A 20,025-nucleotide genomic window follows, 5' to 3' on the forward strand; every position below is an offset into this window, starting at 1 on the left:
ACACCCTGCTGAGGCCCACATAGTAGGCGCTCAGTGCAGAGCCGCTGAAGGCACTCAGGGCACACCAGCACGTCCTGGTTCCTTTGCGAGCACTGCGGCACTCAACCCTTACAATGTGCTTATGCAGTCAGAGGGTGGATAAGCTCCACGTGACAGATAAGGAAATGGAGGCTGAGAGTAACCTTTTCAAGGTCACTTCACTAGTAAGGGAAGAGCCAGGATTCAAACCCAGGTGTGACTGACCCCACAGCCTACTCAACTAGCAGCTATAGCCATGAACTCTTTCTGGAAAAAGGTTTGGCTAGGTAGATGGATGGACGGAAGAATGAACGAAAGGAAGAGATGAGCTCACAGCTGACCCAGGAGGGGGACCTGAGAGACCCTCCCCACTCGGAGGCCCTGGGGCTGTCCAGCCCGAAGGTGCAGAACTAGATGTGCGGCCCTGCTCCCCTCGCCCCGGGGGACGTCCCTGTGGCACCCACCTTCTTCAGAGAGGTTGTTCTCTTTGGTCTCCTTGTCCATCTGGCAGCACCAGCCCTCCAGCCGCTCTGTTTCTGCCTGCAGTAGCTTCAAGAACCAGTAGCCATCTCGGCGGCAGGCCCCGGGCTGTGCGGGCTCCGCAGGTGAGCTGGAGGAGGTCTCAAGCCAGGGATCGGGTGGGGGCAGCGACGACGCCTCTAGGGCCGGGTCACTGTTGTCTCCATAGGAGAGGTTGCGCTTGATCTGGGCAATCTTGGGGGCCTGCCGAGGGCCGGCATCGATGCTGATGGAGTTGGGGTGTGGGGTACAGTCTGGGAGACTCCTCTCAGATGACTTACAGCTCGAGTCATTGGCGTCCTGGGTGTCTGAGTCGGTGTCCCGGCGGGAGGACATGCTGTGAGAGGGAGCACTGCTTCTGTGGGTGGGGGGTGGTGTGGGGTGGGGACAGGAAGAGGCGAGAGTCACTAAGAGAGCCAAAGATCAGAGGCCACCCCAACCGGACACACGGGAGACAGAGAAACGGATGCATCATCTGCTCACCATGCGCCTGAAGCAGGTCCCACAGCCCCATCTCATTCTCTGCTCAGCCCTGGCTCTGCCCCACCCCGCCCACACCCACACGCATACACACACACAGACAAGGTCATAAGGTTGCCTGTTTACTGCAGTGGGGCCAGGAAGCCCACCAGCATCGGGGTAGCTCATGTCTCAGCCCGGCCTTGACCCCCTGCGGGCTGATTCATCTCACAGAGCAACTGCTCATTTGCCCGCCCGCCTGCCTGCCCAGCCTCCCATGCCTGGGCCACAGCCCACACCCCAACCCAGCTGGGTTATTAGAAATCCGGCAAGGAGAAGTGGGTTAGGGAGAGCAGGAGGAGAAGGCACAAGGGAGGAGAGAGCAGAGGAAGGAAGAGGAGAGGGGAGAAGCAGCCACCACCTCCGTACGACTTACCGCCAGTCGTCCTCTACCTGAACCCCGATGGACTGGAATTTGGTAGCGGGACTGGGCTCCTCTTTTGGCACTGGCTGAATGCAGTCAACCTTATTGAAGGACAATGACAGCAACGGCACGGAGACAAAGACAAAAATAAAAAACAAACACCACACTTGCTGCTGAAATTCACATTAGTGGGACGACGCAAACGGACGTGTGGACAGACAAGCACGAGGCATGCGGACACTGCACGTGGGCCCGAGGCCAGACCAGGTTAAGCCGGGCACTGCTCATTCGCGCGGAGGCGGGCGGGCAGGTGGGCGGGAGGTGGGATGGGGTGGAGATGACTGGCTTTCCCTACTCTGAGGAGGGTGCCATCACATCGATCGCTTTGGGTCCGTTGTCCTCCGAGAGGTGGGAACCGTTCCTTCTAGTCCTCTCCTTTACACGCATCAGAGGAGAAAAAAAAGGACGACGAAAGAGAAAGAAAACACACACACACAAAGCCACAGCCGTTATCGGGTGCAGTTGAAGACGGGGCTGTCTCGAGGTCGGTCCCCCAACCCTGCTGCTGAAGGACAGGCTGGAGGCGCCTGTACTAGAGGCAAAGCTTGGACAGTGAGTAGCTCTGGATTTGAAAACTGCCACCAAGGCAAAGCTGGCGAAGTCCCTGGACACTGTGGGATGCCATCCCTGGGCCTTGGTCACACTTGGCTGAGATTACCTTCAGCACGGATGGGCCTGGGGAACAGAGGCAAGGACCAGGACCAGGGCCAAATGTAAAGCTAGCACTTTTTCTATACTCGTGAAAAGGAAGGAAACATGGTGGCTATGATGCCTTGGGCCTGCCTTTTTCTGGGAAAGGTGTGTGGCCATGGAGCAGCCTGGCCAGCCCTTCCGCACTGCTCAGGAACCAGGGAGAACCTACGCTTGACCTAGGGCTTGAGGTACGAAGTGGTGGGACAAGGGTTGTCAAGCCATCTTTGGAAACTGAGGACTCTCCAGTCTCTTCGCTATAAAGCAGCAGCAGGGGCCAGAGGGGCTTTCTGGGGCCAGGAGTGGAGCACCAGGCTTCTCCTCCACATGGGGATGCGGCCGCATTTCTCCCTCGGCAAGAAGCTCAGGAAATACAGCGTCACTGGACAAGAGCATGGAATGGGAGTGGAGGTGAACCTGGGGAAGGGGAAGCCCAGGGTCGGCTCAAGAACTTGAGTTCTTATTCCCATGTAAACTTCTGGGCAAAATCAAGGGTTGAGACTAACCCTCCTTCAGATGTTCTGGAAAGATAAGAGCATCTGGATTGGCTGGGAGAGAGTGCGGCTGCCCCAACAAAGACCCTGGGTGGTCAGGACCAAGAGTCAGAGACTAGGCTACTTTCTGTGTTCCTCGGAATCCCTCCTGGGACGTGGTACAGGGTAGGGGTTGGAAACCTCAGGAAGGAGCCCAGAAAACCGAAGAGTCTCCTGGCCAACTCTTTCCTTATACATGTGGGAAACTCAAGTCCAGAGCTGCCTCTTAGAGGAAAAAATTTTAGGCAAATGCAAGAAATTGGCCAGTGAGCCCTTTACGCTCTATGTTCCTTCTGCATTCCAGTACTTTGTCATCTACTCAGCTGTGTCCAACGGCTCAGGAGCGACTGGGAGAATGCAGATCCCTTCTGACGTAAAGCAATCTTAGATCCCCAAGTCACAATACGCACTGCCTTGATCTCCCTGATTGCGCCTTGGGGTTGCTGGGTGTTGCACCTCCCCCAAGACCTTGGCCCAAAGTAGCTGCCTTCATTCTCTGCCGAGTGTGCTCCACTTTAGCCTGGAGGTCCAGCCAGGGCAGGGAGAACCCTCTCAGTCTGGATTTAGAGCAACTTTGGTAAACTGCAGGGCAGAGCCCAAGTTTTCCCAGCTCTGCTAATTAAAAAAAAGATTACTGATGCTAAGTGCATGCAGGAGGGGCAGTGAAGCAGTGGGTGGGGGGAAGCTGGTGCACCTGCCCTGTTGTGTGTCATGGCCGTGGGCGCTCAGTTGAGTTGGGTTTCCAGGAGAGTCTGTTAGCTTTGGCTGCATGGTCCCGGGGAGCTATATCCCTGCATCCTTTCCCATAGAGGGGGACATCTGGAACAGCATCACACTTCTCAACTTGACGTGGGCCTGGTGCCTTGAGCCACCTACCTGTCCCCAAGGCCCGAGAGGGCTCTGGGCAAAGGTCCCCTCGAACAACCCCCATGGCTCAAGGGCCCTGGGTCCTGGGCCCCTGGCCCATCCGCGTCTATGCTCCATGCTGCTCCCACCGCCAAGCGGGGCTGTGGCCTCCGCACCCGAGCTGACCTTGGATTAGAGAACTGTTAGGCCAGTCCCGCCTCCCACGTATCGGCTGGCAGGGCAGAAGGTGGAGTGGACAGACAGACAGTGGACAAACAGTGGACAGGAAATGGCTGGCTGAGTGTAACTACATTCACTGGGACGACCCATTGGAGTAGCAGAGACGGGTGCCCACAGTTGCAGACTGCGCAGCAGGTGTGGGCAAACGTAAGGAAGGTGTGGCTAGGGGTGGAATTTGGTTTGATTACTTGGGACTACTCCCACAAAATACAAAGATCACTTTTGCCCAGGAGACCTAGTGGGCCTCTACCAGATGTAATTACACACAGACAGGTGCACGGAGCGAGCTGAGGACACAGAGTGCGAAAGGGCCCCTACTTGTATTCCTATAGATGACAATTTCCTTTTGGGGATGGCCTCAGGGTGGGATTCGGAGCTGGTCAGCGTCCCCTGTTCACTCTTCAGAGCTGCATGCTTTGGAGGTGGTTCTGGGGCCTCGGAGGCTGGGGTGATTCTGCCTCGTGTCACGCTGGGTGGTCGGGTACTGCTGTCCAGGCTGTCTGATGAGTTGCTCAGGCCTGACTGGCTCGTCACCTCGCTCTTGTGGTCCTGGCTGTCCAGGTAGGTATCCTGGGCAGACTCAGTACTGCTCTGGACTGTGACTGAGATAAACGGCTTTGACGTGGTGCGTGGAGGGACCGGTGGCGGGGTCTTCTTATATGCCACTAGGCATGATGAACCTGCAGACGGGCGAGAGAAGGGCAGGGAAGAAGGTGAGGCCCCCAATTCTCTTACTCCCTTTTCAAGTCTGAGGCCCTACCTGACCTGACCCTAGTTCTGCCTCAGTCACTCCCTCAGCAGGGATTTCTGGAGCAGGAGAATGAGGGTCAGACACAGCAATGACCAAGACAGACAGACACAGGCCCTGGCCACCCTCATGTGAGGCCAAGGCCAAGTCTAGTGGGGGATGCCAACATCGACCAAAGACACCCTCCACCTCATAGTCACACACAAAGGTATTATCCAGCTGGGACACGGGCTAGAAGGTAATGCTCGTGGTGTCATAGGCTGTGACAGAGCCTGATCCTTGGCAGGGGAGGCAGTGACTGCAAAATACTGCACCTGCTTTCCTCAGGGCTCACTGAGACCTACCGCTCCTCTCCCTCTACTCTACCTGCCCTCTGCCCTTGTTCCCTCTAGTTGGATGTCCCCTCGTGTCTGACCCGAGACCAACACATCCTTCAGGGCCCAGCTAGCCCTTTCCCCATCCTGCCCTTCCAACCGCACCTCCCCTCATTATGTAAAAACCCTGTATACCAGTCTGCCGCCTTCACTACTCCATCAGGCCTGGTCTGACTGTTTTCCACCAAGATTCAGGGAACAGGACCTGCCACAGGTGGGAGTTGAGGTTACCTTTGAACCCCACCCCCCACCTGGCCTGGGGGTGGCTCACAGCAGGGGCACAGAACAGCAAAGGCCCACATTTGGCTTTTTTTTTTAAACAGGGTAAGCATGTTCTATTTTTTATTTTTATTTTTTAAAGATTTTATTTATTTATTTTTAGAGAGAAGGGGAGGGAGGGAGGAAGAGGGAGAGAAACATTGGCCTGCAACCCAGGCATGTGCCCTGACTGGGAATTGAACCCTTGACCTTTCGGTTTGCAGGCCAGGGCTCAATCCACTGAACCATACCAGCCAGGGCCACATTTGGCTTCTTAAAGCTGAAACTTTTTGCCTAAAATGGAAGATGCTGCTTGTTTTTTTAAGAAAGTAATTCTTTAAGGTTTATTTTATTCTCATTCAAGGACACGTTTATTGATTTTTTTAGGGGGGAGGGGAAGAGAGAGAGAAACATTGATTGGCTGCTTCCCATGCATGCCCCCACCGGGACTGAGCCTGCAGCCCAGACACGTGCCCTGACCGGGAACTGAATCGGCGACCCTTTGGTGAACTGGACAATGCTCCCACCAGCTGAGCCACACCATCCAGGGCTGGAAGAGACTTCTCAAACAGCAGTAGCCACTTGCTGTGAGGGGCTGGGTATGATCCAACAGCTTTTCTCAGCATCTTAACTCCAACTGCCTTTTACCCAGTGAGGGCTGAAACAAGCCTCTACCTGGGTCTGGGCCCAGGATGGGAGTGGGAACCAGATGAGTGAGTTTAAGCCCTGCCTTTGAGGGGCTACCAGTTACTGAGATGGTAATGGCCTGATGGACATCCACGAAATGCAGCCCAGTGCCACAGGTGCTGTGGACAACTCACAGAATCGAGCCCTCTGGCCCTGGCAGGCAGCTCAGTTGGTTAGAGTGTCATCATAACACACCAAGGTTCTGGGTCTGACCCCTGGTCAGGGCACACACAGGAAATACCCAAAGACTGCATAAATAAGTGAAATAACAAATGGATGTCTCTCTCTCCTCCACCTCCTCTCTCTCTAAAATCTATAAATAAAACTAATCCCCTCCCAAAGAAGAAGAATCTATCCATCTGTCACTGAGTTCTCACTAAACAAACCTAACAGAATGGCTAAAATAAAAATGGTGACAACACAAAACGCTAGCGACGACGTAGAGAAACTGGGTCACGCATACGCTGCTGGTGGAAACGGAAAATGATATAATCACCCTGGAAAATGGTTTGGCAAGTTCTTTTAAAACTAAACATACAATTACCATACAACTCAGCAATGTACTCTTGGGCATTTATTGCACGGAACTGGTAACATGTCTACAAAAACATGAATGTCCGTGGCAGCTTTACTGGTAATGGCCCCAAACTAGAAACCACCCAAGTGTCCTTCAGCAGGTGAACAGGGGGTAAACTTGGGCACATCCAGACTGTGGAGCACTGTCAACGATGAAGAGAAACGAACCACTGAGAGAAGCAACGGCTTGGATGACTCTCAAGTAAACTATGCCAAGCGCAAAAAGCCATCTCAGAAAGTCATGTGCTGCATGATTCTATTTAAAAAACATTCTTGAAATCACCTAATTATAGAGATGGGGGACAAACTGGTGCGTGGTGGGGAGGTGAAGGGGAGGGGTGCTAGGGAGGCCTGGAGGGACGTGGGTGTGGCGAGGAGGAACCCTGCGTGTGCTGATGGGCTTGTTGTACTTGACAGTAGATACATGGACCTACACATGAAAGGAAGCTGAGAAACACTGAATACATGCAGAGTGATGGCCCAGGTAGTAGCCCAGGGCTGGCATAGCTCCTACTGGTTTCTGGTGCAGAGGGAGCTAGAGCTGAGGGTGAAGGGGGAGCCAACATTTAGCACTCCCCAGTCACTGGTGGGGAGGATGGGATGGTTCTATGACCAGCCAAGGAGCAGTTTCCCCCAAGAGCAGTGCCCTGAAGCCAGTGGCCAGCAATGTCTAGCAGAGACAGGACTCACTGGAGATTTCAGGAACTGGTTTGGCCTACGTATCCCCAAGGAAGCAGGGCTTCCCTGGTATTTTCTGCCCTAGATCAAAAGTGTGAAGCCCTAATCTGCTCAAAGTGTTTGCAGGGAGAATACCCTCCCAAAGGAGACAGCAGTGAGTATGAGGAGCCAGAACTGGGCTCCAGGCCTGGCTGAGGCAGTGTCTCTAACTTTGGGGTGGGGCTGACACTGGCCGGCAGAAGTCTCTGTGTGTAGGGATCTGTGTGGAAGAGGTAGCCCCTTGCCCCAGGAGGCAAGGGGGTTGCCCATAGCCAGGGGTCTGGACTGAGGACTAACCTTCCAACCTCACTCTCTGGGTTGACCAGGCCCAAACGCTGCTGGCACATTCTCAGAGGCCCTGAGCCCAGGCTGAGGCAGCCACTCATTAGAGGGAAGGTGCACTAGCAAGAGGCCAGGCCAGATGGCTAGATGTGATAAGAGGAAAAGTGAACTTATCTTGGATTCTCTATGTCTCCCAGGGCCACAGGTCACAGCCAGATAAGCAGTGTGACTAACAGAGGATTTCAGGGCCTATGGGCTCCCTTGGTGATAGGCATCCTCAGCTCTGAGCACCATTCCTTCCAGGGCAGGGGGGCTGGGACCTGACTGCAAAGGACGCTCCTCATTTCCTGTGTGTGAAATACTAGCAAACCAGGCTGTCACCTTCCCTGTCCCTTCCGACTTCGTTTCTCATTCCCAACACCCTTCTCCCACCTCATGGACTTCATCCATGTGGTTCCTTCTGCCTGGAAAGCTGCTCTCACTGCCTAACTTCTCAAATGTTGCACCCTCAGAGAGGCCTCCCTTGATGGCCCTCCACCGTCATGTCACCCAGGGTCTCCATCACAGCACCTGCTGTTTGAGCTCGTTTAGGAATCTGACTCAATGGTAACAGGCCCGGGGCAGCTGGGGAAACTGTCTGTCTTGGCACAGCAGGTCGTACCACAGACCCAGGGTAATACCTCAAGCAAAGAAAGCTCGCAACAAATATTTGGTGAATGAGAAAAATGAACCTCATCATTACTATAACACCACTCCTCCCAATGCAAAAACTCACGATAATTTAGCCATAGTGAAGGCTCCTAGCTTTAGTATCCAAGGTTCTAGCCCCTTCTCAAATTTGGAGCCCCTTTAGCTTCGTCCTACACACCCCTCTGTGCAGTGTCATCCCCCGCCCTCCCACTCCCAGCATGCCCCTTGCAGCGTCAGAACCGAGTGCACACTTTCCCAAACACACCTCACTCTTCATGCACCCAAGCTTTTGCACATGCACTTGTTTCTGCCAGAATCCCCTTTCATGTCCTGTCTGCTTCTCATCCTCCAGCCAGTCTCTTCACTCTCAGTTCTTTCTGGCCCAGGCAGTCTGCCCCTCTCCTTTCTCTGTGGATCAGCTGGAGCACTCCAGGCTGTGACCATGATTCCAAAGCCTTTGAAAGTGTGTCCCGAGTGTTGTCGGTGCCCAGCCCAGGGAGCACACAACCATCATCTGCCAATTCAACCTTTGAGACCAAAGATGTTGGACCTGGCCAGTTCTGCACCCTCCAGGATGTAATTGTCCTAGGGAGATGTTGTATGTACCACAACTAACCGCATGGCACATGGGTCCAACTCTTTGTTCATTCATTCTGGAAGACTTTCAGATTGTCTGGGAAGCTTAGAGGTGAGTCCCTCCAGTGTGACCATCTCCAGCTGGTCCTTGTGCGTATTTCAAAGGCCCTTAGGGAAGCACCGCGGAGGCACAGCAGCATGGGCAGTGACCCCACCCCAGGAGCCGTATGCTTCCTCAACCCCACGTTGACCATGCCAGTCCCTCATGCCAAGGTTCAGACAGAAGCCAGTTGTGCGATACGTCCTCCATGCAACCTGCCCTGGTCCCAGACCCACAGTCCAGCCCCCCTGCCTCATAGTGCACAAGTCCTTGCTTCTTCTAAGTAGAAGCTCCCTTTGTCTCAGTTCTGCTTTCTGTCTCAAGATTCTTATCCAGCAAACTCTATTTATTAGGTCATAATGAATCTGTCTCTACATTTTGCTTTTTAATGTCAAGGTGCGTAAGATGGTTAAACAGAGCTTCAGACATTCGGAAGAGTGGCTGGGATGGAGGGCCGAAGAAGAGGCCTAGAACGGGAACAGATGCAGGAGACCACAGACAGCATGGGAGCCACGGCAGCGGGCTTCACAGAAGAGGCAGTGGGCCCCAGCCAAGGCCCTACACGAAGGGGCAGGGGTGGACTTAGAGGCAGAACCCCCTAAACTCTCTTTGTGGCCTCTGCCAGGCTTGTCAGGGGAAGGGCTGAGGACCCTGGAGACCCCATTCCCTCTTTCACTGCGTAACTTGTCAAACCACACAGCTAAATCAAGCAACTCATTTGTATGCTTGATCCCACACACCCAGAAATCAAGGCTCCCACCCACCCATCCAGCCTCAACTTCCTTCCTCCTTCCCTCTGCTTCTTCCCCCAAAGCAGGGGAAACTGGGAAAAATTTCAAGTAGCTAGGTCAGCCTCAGGGACAGACTGCCCTTCCAGAGCCACTTTCCCGTTGGCAGCAGATGTGATCCCCACTTTCCTACTGTGTCAGTCTGGAAATCACCTCCCTTGCTGTGCTGTAAGAGTTAAAGTTATCAAACTTTAATTTCAAACTCTAGCAAGAAGAACTGAGAGCAGCTCTTGTCTCAACATTCTCTTGGGGTTCCTCCAGCACTCCCCAACAATAGGCTCCCTAACGACCTCTCATCCTTCCTTTCTCCCACCGATCTAGGGTCATTTTTCCCTATACCACCAACCAACACAACTACCCCTGGCCCCCCAGTCTCCTGCCCCGCCATTCCTGCCATTCCTGCCCCTCCTCCGCCCCTCCCGGATGTTTGTGGAATCCAGCTATGTCACTGCTTTGTCTGAAATTTTTCAATGCTGCCACAACCCACTCAGTGGATTTTGAACAAACCCTTCAGGGGCATTCGGGGCTCCCAGAATCTGTACCTGCCTTGGGCCCTAAAGTCCATGGGAGCCAGTCAGAAAGGCGACAGGCTGGGGAAGACAAAAATGCAGAGGTCCAGGAGTCCTGGCCCATCTCAGAGGCTTATCTGGCAGCCGGAACGCACTCCTACTGGCAGTGGGTCCAGTGCGGACAGCGGGCCTTTACTGAGCACCGATGGGAGCGCACAGTCGGTTCTTGTTATTCACAATTCTTTATCTGTGAATTCACCTACTTGCTAAAATTTCTTTGTGACCCCCAAATCCATACTCGTGGGGCTTTCCAGTTACTCACAGACGTGTGTGCAAAGCCTGCAAATGTGAGTCACCCAACGAACAGGTCCCCGCGCAAGGCTGAACAAAGGGATGATTTTGTCCAGCTCTCACGCTCCAAGCGCGTGTCCTTTTCCCGGTCTCTCTAGTGCTGTGTTTTCCACACTTTTGTGCTTTCTCTTGGTGATCTCTGTTTAAAGTGACCCCCTCCTGTAGTGCTGGAGTCCTGTCTAGTGTCCCTAAGTGGACGAAGGCTGTGATGCACCTTCCAAAGAAAACACGTGTTAGATATGCCTTGCTTAGGTGTGAGAGTGGTAGTATGGTTGGCTGAGTTCAATGTTAATAAATCAACATGTTAAATAAGGTATCTGTAAACAGAAATGTAAAACAAAGTTACGTGTCGACTGGTTGGTGAAAATGTGGATAGAGGCTTGTAGCGACCCTGCATTTCCCTCAGGAGCAGCGGTTTGGCATTTGCTAACTCAGAGTTTGTAAGACCTTATGAACACGATGGCTGTGACTAATGAGAATCGACCGTACTTTAGCCCACTGAACCCTCCAAACGGGTATGTGTGAGACGGACCTGTCATCGCCCCACTTCACATAAGAGGCTTGGAGAGGTGAGCAACTCGTCCTGGCTCACCTCCCAGGCTGAGCAGTGTTAGTATTGGTGTAGGGGCTGGGGCTGGGGCTGGAACTCAGGCTGCCTGAGGGCTGACCACTACCTTATGCCACATTCAATCCATTAACTCAGTAGGGGTCATGGGGAGGTGGCAGCCTTGGGTACATTAACTGTTCCACTCAGAAAACAGGGTGAGATACCCAGTGTGCTATGAGTAAGGAGCCAAGGAGATGACAGACATGACGGTGCTTTGTAATCATGGGGTGGGTCCCTGTAACTCCTGTTACCGTGGTTTCTAGGTGAGGGGGAGAGTGATCACCCCCTGGGAAACAGCCTGGGGCACTTCTGTGGAAGACATTAAGGCTGACTGGGTCTGCAAGGATGGACCAGAGACACCGAGTGGCAAGGAAAGGCCTGGCTTTCAGGTGAGGGGATCCTCCGTGAACAAAGGAGCAGGGCGGGACAGCCCAAGATACGGGAAGTCAGATGTAAGCAGGGCGCAGCCTGGCAAAGTGGAATTTAGATAATTTAGCTGGTGTAGGGAAGACAGGGACAGAGGCAAGGAGGCCTGAAAGGGCTGCCTCCTCTCAGGGTTCTTGGCTTCCTGGAGCCACCTGGGCAATGGAAACAGAGACAGCCTTCTGCACACAGAATCCTTCATGAAGTCCTCCCAAACCAGCCTGCAGCCAGAGGGTTTTACAGCATGGAGACCTGAGAGCAGCTGGGGGCTGTATCACCTCCTGCCCCAATAGCCCCGTGTACCAGATGCTCTGCGTGGAATGCCAAGGCCATCTCAAGCTGAGCATGTCCAGCATGAGTCTGAATCCTCTTCTCTCCCACACTGGCCTCGCTCTCTGAGAGGGAACCCCATACACTCAGTGATGTACTCCAGTAGCCTGGGAATTCCATCTCCCTCTTCCTACCCCTCCCCCACAAAAACACATCTCCCAGAGACCTGCTTCTCTTGTCCCCACCCCACCAGCCAGGTCCAGGCTTCCACTTCCTACCCTCTGGCCTCCTTGTTTTGTCTGTGGCCCAGCCCACCCACAATCACTCTCCAAACAGCAGTCTGAGGAATTTTTTAAAATACAAATTGGATTACTTCCTTCTCTTTCTAAAGCTATTCAAAGGCTCCCCACTCCATGAAGAGGAGAGCCCACACTGCCCACCTTGGTGTACAAAAGGGAACTGGCCCCTGCCCTCCTGCTCCAGCCTCAGTCCCTGCACTTCCTCTTGTTCATTCAATTCCAGCCTCAGCAGCATCTTGCTGTTCCACAAATACTCCAACACGCACCTCCCTCAGGGCCTCTGTACCCGCTGTTCCCTGTCTGACATGATCCTCACCCCAAATTTGCATGCTCATTCCTCACCCTGATTTTAGGTGTTGGCCCAGGTGTCATGTTTTTCAATGAGGGGCCCCGACCCCCCCCCCCCCCCCCATCTAAAGCTGATATTCTTTCTCTGAGAACTCTGTTTTATTCAAGCATTGGTCAACTCTTCGGTTCACTTGTCTTTTGTCTCTCCCACTACCAGACAGAGGTCCTGAGTATCTTAATAGAGGTCCCCACCCTCAGGGACCTTAACTACCTCATAAAATTAGAGTGCCTTCCCAGCACCAGGCCCAATACACGGCTGGGCTCAGTATTTACTGCGCAAATGAACAAATCCCCGTTTGACAGCTGGGTGAAATGAAACTCAGGGAGACTGAATGATTTACTCCTGGCCCTAACCTGACATCTAATGCCCTGAGCCAGGACTCTAAACTCACTTAAGGTCAGCCTCCAACAAACACACAGACACACGCACAATCTGTGGAGGTAGAGCCTTGAACAACTCTGCTTGAGGTTGGGCACTGAGACTGTGAGAATGAGGGCTCAACAAACCCTAAGCACTGAGCATCAGAAATTGTCTGAAAGGCAACCATTTCTGGAAGGTGGCAGAGAAAGAAAGTAAGCAGTGCTCCCAGCAGCACTGTCTAGGCAAGGCATAGCGCATGTTCGGATTGAAAAGCACCATTACTGAGTGAGTCCTGGGCCAGGTGCTACTTTATTCCAGACGCAGGCTTAGGAGGGGAGATAATTATCACTGATGTTTTATAGATGAGAGGCTTTGTACTTTTAAGAGCGGAGTGTACAAAAGCTCTGCTCTGTGAGTCCACAGTGCCAGGTTCTAAACTTGACACTGGCCACAGTGGACTGTGTACCTGACTACCTGACACAGGTCCTGACCCTTCCTCAGCCTTAGTTTTCTCAGCTGTGAAGGAACTGGGTTGGCCCTGAACGGAGGTCACAGTTCAAATGTCAATGGGAGAATGGGCATCTAACCCCTCAGTCCCAAAGCTGTCAGGTGGGGACGTTGGCCCAGCATTCTTAGAGCTGCCAAAGGTGTGCAAATCCCCAGAAATTTGGACTTTTGAAAAAACAATAAAACCTCTGAATTTAAAAGTGGCGTTAATTTAGAGTTTTTAAAAACATTGTGCAGATACATGGTTGTCAGCCACCGTGGCCTATGGCGTATGATCTGTGACTGCGGGAGCAGCTGCCCTACACCTCTCTGCTCCCTTTGAAGCTTCAGCCCCTCACCCCTGCTCCCAGGAAGCCTGTCCGTGAGATCCCCTGCCTTGGAAAGGCAGGAAATCCGTGGAAACCTTGAAATTGAGGCAGCCGGGAAGCCCTTCTGGTGGTATCTAAGTCCACTGAGTGAAAGCAGTGAAAGCCCCTTCTGGTTGGCAGGCCAGGTCTGGTTTCAGGCTCTTGGCACCAGGACACAGGTGGTAGAAGAGCCCCATCTGGAACACAGATGTAGATCCCCCTTCATGGACCTGGAGCAGCTGCTGGAAAGGGACCTGTTTGGTTGCTAGGGCGACATTCTCTGTCCCTCCAAAGACAGCTACTCCTTAGGACAGTGGTCCCCAACCTTTCTGGCACCAGGGGCCAGTTTCATGGAAGACAATTTTTCCAATGATGGGGATGGGGGGGGCTGGGGGGAAGGGAGCTCAGACAGTAATGTGAGTAATGGTGCTGGCTTACCCACAGCTCACCTCCTGCTGTGTGGCCCAGTTCCTAACAGGCCCAGGGGTTAAGCATTGTTTACATCCTGGTTGGGGTCAAGGGTGTATGGGGTTTCTATCCAAACATGTTCAAGCCAGAGGGGCAGGAGGAAGGGGTTAAGTCATGCCCTCCAGATAGACCCCACAGTTCAGGTCACGTGATTCTCAGAAGATGGGGAGCTGCTCACCCAGAGACTTCACAAGCTGCAGAGCATCACCCCTGACTGAGGACTGGCCATAAACTGACCTTGCATTAAGTGTTTTAATTGTACCAGCTCACCAACTCTTCACCAGGCTTATCATTTCCGTTTCAAAGAGGAGAAAAGTGAGACTCTGAGAGAAGTGACTAGCCTAAGGTCACAAGCCAGGATTTGAGCTCAGCCTTTCTGACTGAGAGCCAGCACTGCCAGCTACTTCACCACACTGCCCAGGGCTAGATTTGGGTGCCACCCAGCAGGGCCTGGTTGAGATCTTGGCCAGGTCCGTTCGCTAGTCAGGGCTACATGGGCCCCATCCCTGGGCTTGACGATTTCCTCTAAGTCAGATGATGGCAGTCTGTCTCTGCTGGCCATGGGGGCAGAGGCCTGGTGCTTCCTGGACTAGAACCTGAGCACATGGAAGAGAAAGGTGCTCTGTCCCACCTGTGACCTCTGCTACTTATTGCCTTTCCTCAGGCCCTTCTTCAGATGTGTGGATCTAGACACTCTCACCAGAAACACTGAAACCCCTGATGTGGGTTTCCCAGTCACCTAGGACTTCCCCAGCTTGGCGAAGTCTCACTACAACCTCCAAGTAAGGCTCTCTGAGCTTTACCTTATTGTCACCACCCCTGGGAGTCCAAGCTTAAGAGATGCCAGCTTCCAAGCTGAGGTGAGGCCACTTGTTCTAGGTCACACAGCTGGGTGATGGAATGAGTATGTGGAGCTTCCAAATGCCAGGGCTAAAGGGGTGGTTCTAGGAGACAGTAATTCCACTGACTTTCAAACCAGGTTTTGGGAGCCCTCAAAGGGCCTGGGGGAAGGCTTTTTGACTCCTACCTACTCCAGGTCCCTGAGAGCAGCTCCATTTTCCTTTTTAAATCCATACGGAACTTCCAAATGGTATTTTGAGATCTACTAGACTAATCTTACCTCCTCATAGTACACACAAGAAAACCAAAGATCAGAAAGGCGAATGTACTCTCTGAGGATCGGGTGGCACAGCGGGGGCCCTGGCCTGGGGCTGAGTGTGAGTGTGTTCCCTGTTCCCCCCACAATGAGCAAAGAAGATGCTTCAGGTTCTCCAGCCTGGAGCTCCAGAGTTCAGGAAGCATCCACCTGTGAGGCCTGCCTCCTCCAGCCCCTGACCAGTGGTCCCCAAATAGCATGCTATTCTCAAAAACCACTACTGCTGCAACTATATCCAATAAAGAGCCTGTCGGGCAACATTTACACTTCATCCATTCTGTGTTGGAATCTGCCACAAACATCGTCTTATTTATCCTTAGAGACCCATCTGTGGAGTTGGCTCTGCCAGCTGCTCTGCTCAGGGGCCCCTGCCCTACCCCCCAGGATACCTTATTACCACCACCCCTGGGAGTCCAAGCTTAAGAGATGCCAGCTTCCAAGCTGTGGTTATTGAATCATGATTTTCTTGTGTATTAATGCTGTAACCACTATCAGTGGGAGCTGATGAATTGGAGAAGATGGGCAGAGTTACTGGCTGCTATGGCTCCAGTCCAATGCAAAAACTTGATGTTTACAGCCCCTGTGTGACCTGGTGAGGCAGTGGGTGGTGATGGGTGAAGAATGTAAGATTTGGCTTTTCAAATACTGGTCCTAACATGTGCACCCTGTGGCTGCCTTTCAAAAGCCCTGTGGTTCCAGGAGCTCAGCCCGGTAAGTACTACTTAGAGGAGTCTCAAAAAACCACCCTCACTTCCAGAGGGTTGATGTCAAACCCTGGTGATGGGTCACAAAAGCCTGGCTTTTTACAAGTTGTTACAGGCTCTTGTGGTCAGTGTGCAAAGCTAGACACTGCACACCTTGATTGCTGGCTCATTTCATCACTTTGAATGACCGAGTGTATCCCAGAATAGAAAGACAGTGTTAACAGGCTCATTCACTGCGCCTGGAGTGACAGGTGGTGGTATATCAGGAGACAGAGGCGGAAGCCAAGAACCCTGGGCAGCCGAGAGATGGGATGAAACGAACAGTACAGAATTGAATGGGGGAAACCAAGAGTTCAGTTCAGGTCAACGCAGGCAATGCTGACTGCCTCAGTGCCTGGTCTGGGCACAGAGACAGAGGAGGTGACAGGGCCTTGTCCTCAGAGCTTATGTTAATATCTTGGGTTTAGAATCCCAAGAAAGACAATTACAAAAGAAAGTAGCATGTGTGGAAAAAATGCCTTAGCGATTCTTGCTGACCACAGACACATGGTCAGAGGCTGCACCAACAGGAAAAGGTGCAGGACCAGGGAGGGGCAGCCTTCACTGAACTCTGGATACTGTGGGTACTGCTGGCGATTCCAGACATGGGACATCGCCAAATTGAAGCCTGATGAGAAGAGGACAATCCACATGGGGAAAAGTCTCAAATCCATCCAATTACGACAAAGGCTTATTTACAAAGGGGAAGCCATTTTTTTGGGCATTGTGGGAAGGCACTAGGGACCCAGGGTAAGTAGTCCTGGTCCTCAAGAAACTCACAATAAAGTGCAGAAGCCACAATGAAATCCCTCCTGTACTGACTGGGCGTAGCCACATGGAGCAGCATTGCATGAGAAAGCCTGGGACTGACTGAACAAGAGAGCCGTAACTGATTACTTATGCCTGTCACAGATTTGCCACAAATGGGCTGTGACACATGTGCACCATGAGTCACATCTATTTAACACGAGGATGGGCTCAGACAGACTGGGAGAGTGGCCTGGAAGAGGGAGAAAATTCAGAAAGGCATGGCTACTGTCCTCAAATACCCAGAAGAAGGTCACATACAGAGTCCAGGCCATCACACTACAACCAGAGGGCAGACAGGGTTGTTAAGGGGCAGCAGATTTTGCATTATTATTTGAGGCATTTTCTTTCTTTAAAAAATATATTTTTTTTTAGAGAGAGAAGGGAAGGGAGGGAGAAAGAGTGAAAGAAACATTGATGTGAGAGAGAAATATCAATCGGCTGCTTCTTGAACACACCCCAACTGGGTACCGAGCCTGCAACCCAGGCATGTGCCAACTAGGAATTGAATTAGCAACCTTTTGTTTTGCAGGATGCCGCCCAACCAACTGAGCCACACAGGTCAGGGCTAGGAGGCACTTTCTAAGCAGCAGAGCTGCCTAGGAAGTGAGGCCAGACACAGGCAACGATGGATGCCAGAGAGGGACTCAAACACCCATAGGTGTAACCTTTAAGATTTCTTCCAGGCCTAAAATGTTTGTTCTGTCTTTGCCCCGCTACTTGACATCCAGTTCTGGATGTAACACCAGATATCACTTTTGTGTATGTGACATTCATAATCCAAACTTTTTTTGCCTCCAAAGAATTGTTACTAAAAGGCAGAAAAGACAGAGAAGATCGTTCACATAGCCTAGCTACACAGGAAATGATGTGAGGACTAACACCAGGGCCTCAGACAGCATAGTCAGGGCTTAAAACGCCTCCCTCTGGAAGTCTGGCAGCATGCAGCCCCCACCTGAGATGATAAACCCACCCTTGCAGTAAGTGCTCAGCTGACACTTGCTTCCCCATACCAGCTGCAGAGTTACAGGCATGGTCTGCAGGTTAGGAGTGCTGAGCATGAGCACGGGTTCCTGCACTCACTCATTGTACAACTTAGGCTTCCTGGGCCTCAATTTCTCTTATCTATAAGAAATGTGAACAATACTGGCTTGCCCCATCCACTGCTCCAGGACTGCTGTGAGTCTCTTGAGAACACAGGTGGCAAAGGCTTTGGCAGGTAAGGAAATTGTGATTACAATCACTTGAGAGGCCCACACATCTCCTTAGCAAAGGGTCCACAGACCTTCTGTCCAATCCCAGGCCCTCTAAGGACTCCATGGACCAGAGGCTGGGGGCTCCTGGCTGGGGGAGAAGGGAGGAGTCCTATCCCTCCATGGGGCTGTGTAAGGAATATCCAGTGCCTGGTCTGAGGACCCACAACTGTCCACCCCTCCATGCCCCTCTTACACCACCATTCTAGTATTTTAGGGTGTTGACTACTGGCATCTCTGTATCGCCAAGCACCCCTCTAACTTCTCTCCACCGCCCTCTTTGTGCCAACGCACCATGATTCCAGCTTCCAGGTCTTTGCACTGGCTACTCCCTGCCTGTAACACGCCCCTAATTCTGCCTCCTTCAGGTCTCACGTCCAGCATTAATCTCCAAAAAGCTTTCCCTGACTTGTCCCCCCCGCTCCCACCTTGGTTCCCCTCACTGGGTCAGTACTCCATGTTTCAATGCGCTACAGGCTTTTGCCACCATGCTGTTTTTTACAGGTCTCTCCCTTTAGGTCTGAGCCCCTGAAGGAAGATACCACATGGCTCCCATCCTTGTGGCCCCATCCTGGCCCAGAAGAGGTACCCAGGCAAATGCCTGCTGACATGAGATAGGACCCCATCTCTGACTTTCCCCCAAAAGAGGCACAGGCCTGCAGAACCTTCCCCCTGGAAGACCCTAAGGATGCAGCAAGTAGAGAAGTCTGCAAAAAGTGACTTGGCAAGCAGAAGGCAGAGGTGCTAGGACAAGTCATGGCTACTGGCTTCTCCCTCACACCTCCATATCTCTCCCTACTCAATTTTTCTTCCAGTCACCTCTGAAAACACAATACGGTGACATTTGGGATGATCGCTTTGAAAGAACACCTACTCAAGGGAAGGTCACCAACCAGCCTACTCTATCCACAGAACCCTGCTTCCACAATGACAAAATGTTAGGCACACTTTGAGAACTGGCTGAATATTAGCAGCTAATAATCACAGTTACTGGTTTTTATCGTCTGCTCAGGAGCTGGTGGCTAGTGCAGTGGCCCAATCACTGTATGAGGTCCTTACACCTGCATCATATTGATCCCAAGGTGTTTTCACCACCTCCTATTATGCTGCTGAGGAAACAGAAGCTCAGGGAGGCTGAGGGATTTGCTTAGCATCGCAGAGCACATCATGTTTTCTTTGCTAAGTGAGAGTGAGCCCTACGAGTTTCAACATCCACAAGTCGACCTTCACAGTACAGTATCCAGTGTCACAAATAACAAAAATACAAGCTTACTGACATGCAAGACTGATACACAACATTCCTAGGAAGCTTAGAAACTGTTGTGAGAGAGAAGTCTGGTCTCCCCTTTCTGCTGGGGGAATCTGGCTAGAGTGTACTTCCACTAACACCTCTAGCCCAAGCCAGCATCCCAAAGAGCAACTTGAAATCAGTCTTTACCTTGACGACTTCTGCCCCAGAGTTTTTGCAAGCATACTGATCAGCTGCCTAGGCTCTGGGCTGTCCCGTGACATGCTCACAAAGAGACCTGTGACATCACTTACCCCTCAAACAGCCCCTTCCCCTCCCAGGACTGCCACCCATCTGTAAAGGCTGGGGACTGTACTAGGTTGGAGATAGCACAGGTTCCACTGGGTGTGCTACTTTTGGTCGACCGCAGTGCCTGCCTATGTCAAGTAGGATCCTGAAGCTGTGTCTGGGCTCAGGGAGAGTGATGATTGACTGATGGTGTCTGCCATGGGCCTAATATTGGAAGTAACTACCAAGTACAAGGTATTTGTTGTCCCTGGTCAAGACGATCACCACGGAAATATTTCAAACTGTATGCTCATAATGCAGAATCACTGTCCTTGATCCCCCACAAAAACCTTTACCCCTTGTCCTCTCTTGCGGGCCCACTGACTTCAGAACTTTTTGGGTGATGTTTTGGATGCAGTAAGACGGGAAAGCAGCCATCTGCCTCACAGTCTACTGTTCTTAGACTGACTTACCA

At 52.3% G+C, this 20,025-nt stretch overlaps 1 protein-coding gene across 3 annotated transcripts in view; it reads right to left on the reverse strand.

Moving 5' to 3' along the window:
* The window catches only part of DLGAP4 (DLG associated protein 4), a 189,960-nt gene that overhangs the window by 20,844 nt on the left and 149,091 nt on the right, over positions 1 to 20,025 (reverse strand). For 2 of the 3 annotated variants that reach the window (XM_045833600.1, XM_045833602.1), the window contains 3 exons: positions 4,108 to 4,469; positions 1,433 to 1,521; positions 483 to 895 (listed from right to left, as the gene is read on the reverse strand). In XM_045833600.1, the coding sequence (XP_045689556.1) occupies positions 483 to 895; positions 1,433 to 1,521; positions 4,108 to 4,469 (864 nt within the window). Of the gene's footprint in view, positions 1 to 482; positions 896 to 1,432; positions 1,522 to 1,775; positions 1,856 to 4,107; positions 4,470 to 20,025 lie in introns of all 3 variants that reach the window. The other variant, XM_045833601.1, reaches the window with a different exon arrangement.

Source organism: Phyllostomus hastatus, unplaced genomic scaffold (genome assembly GCF_019186645.2).
Source record: "Phyllostomus hastatus isolate PE091 unplaced genomic scaffold, TTU_PhHast_1.1 phas_contig_17, whole genome shotgun sequence".
NCBI lineage: Eukaryota > Metazoa > Chordata > Mammalia > Chiroptera > Phyllostomidae > Phyllostomus > Phyllostomus hastatus.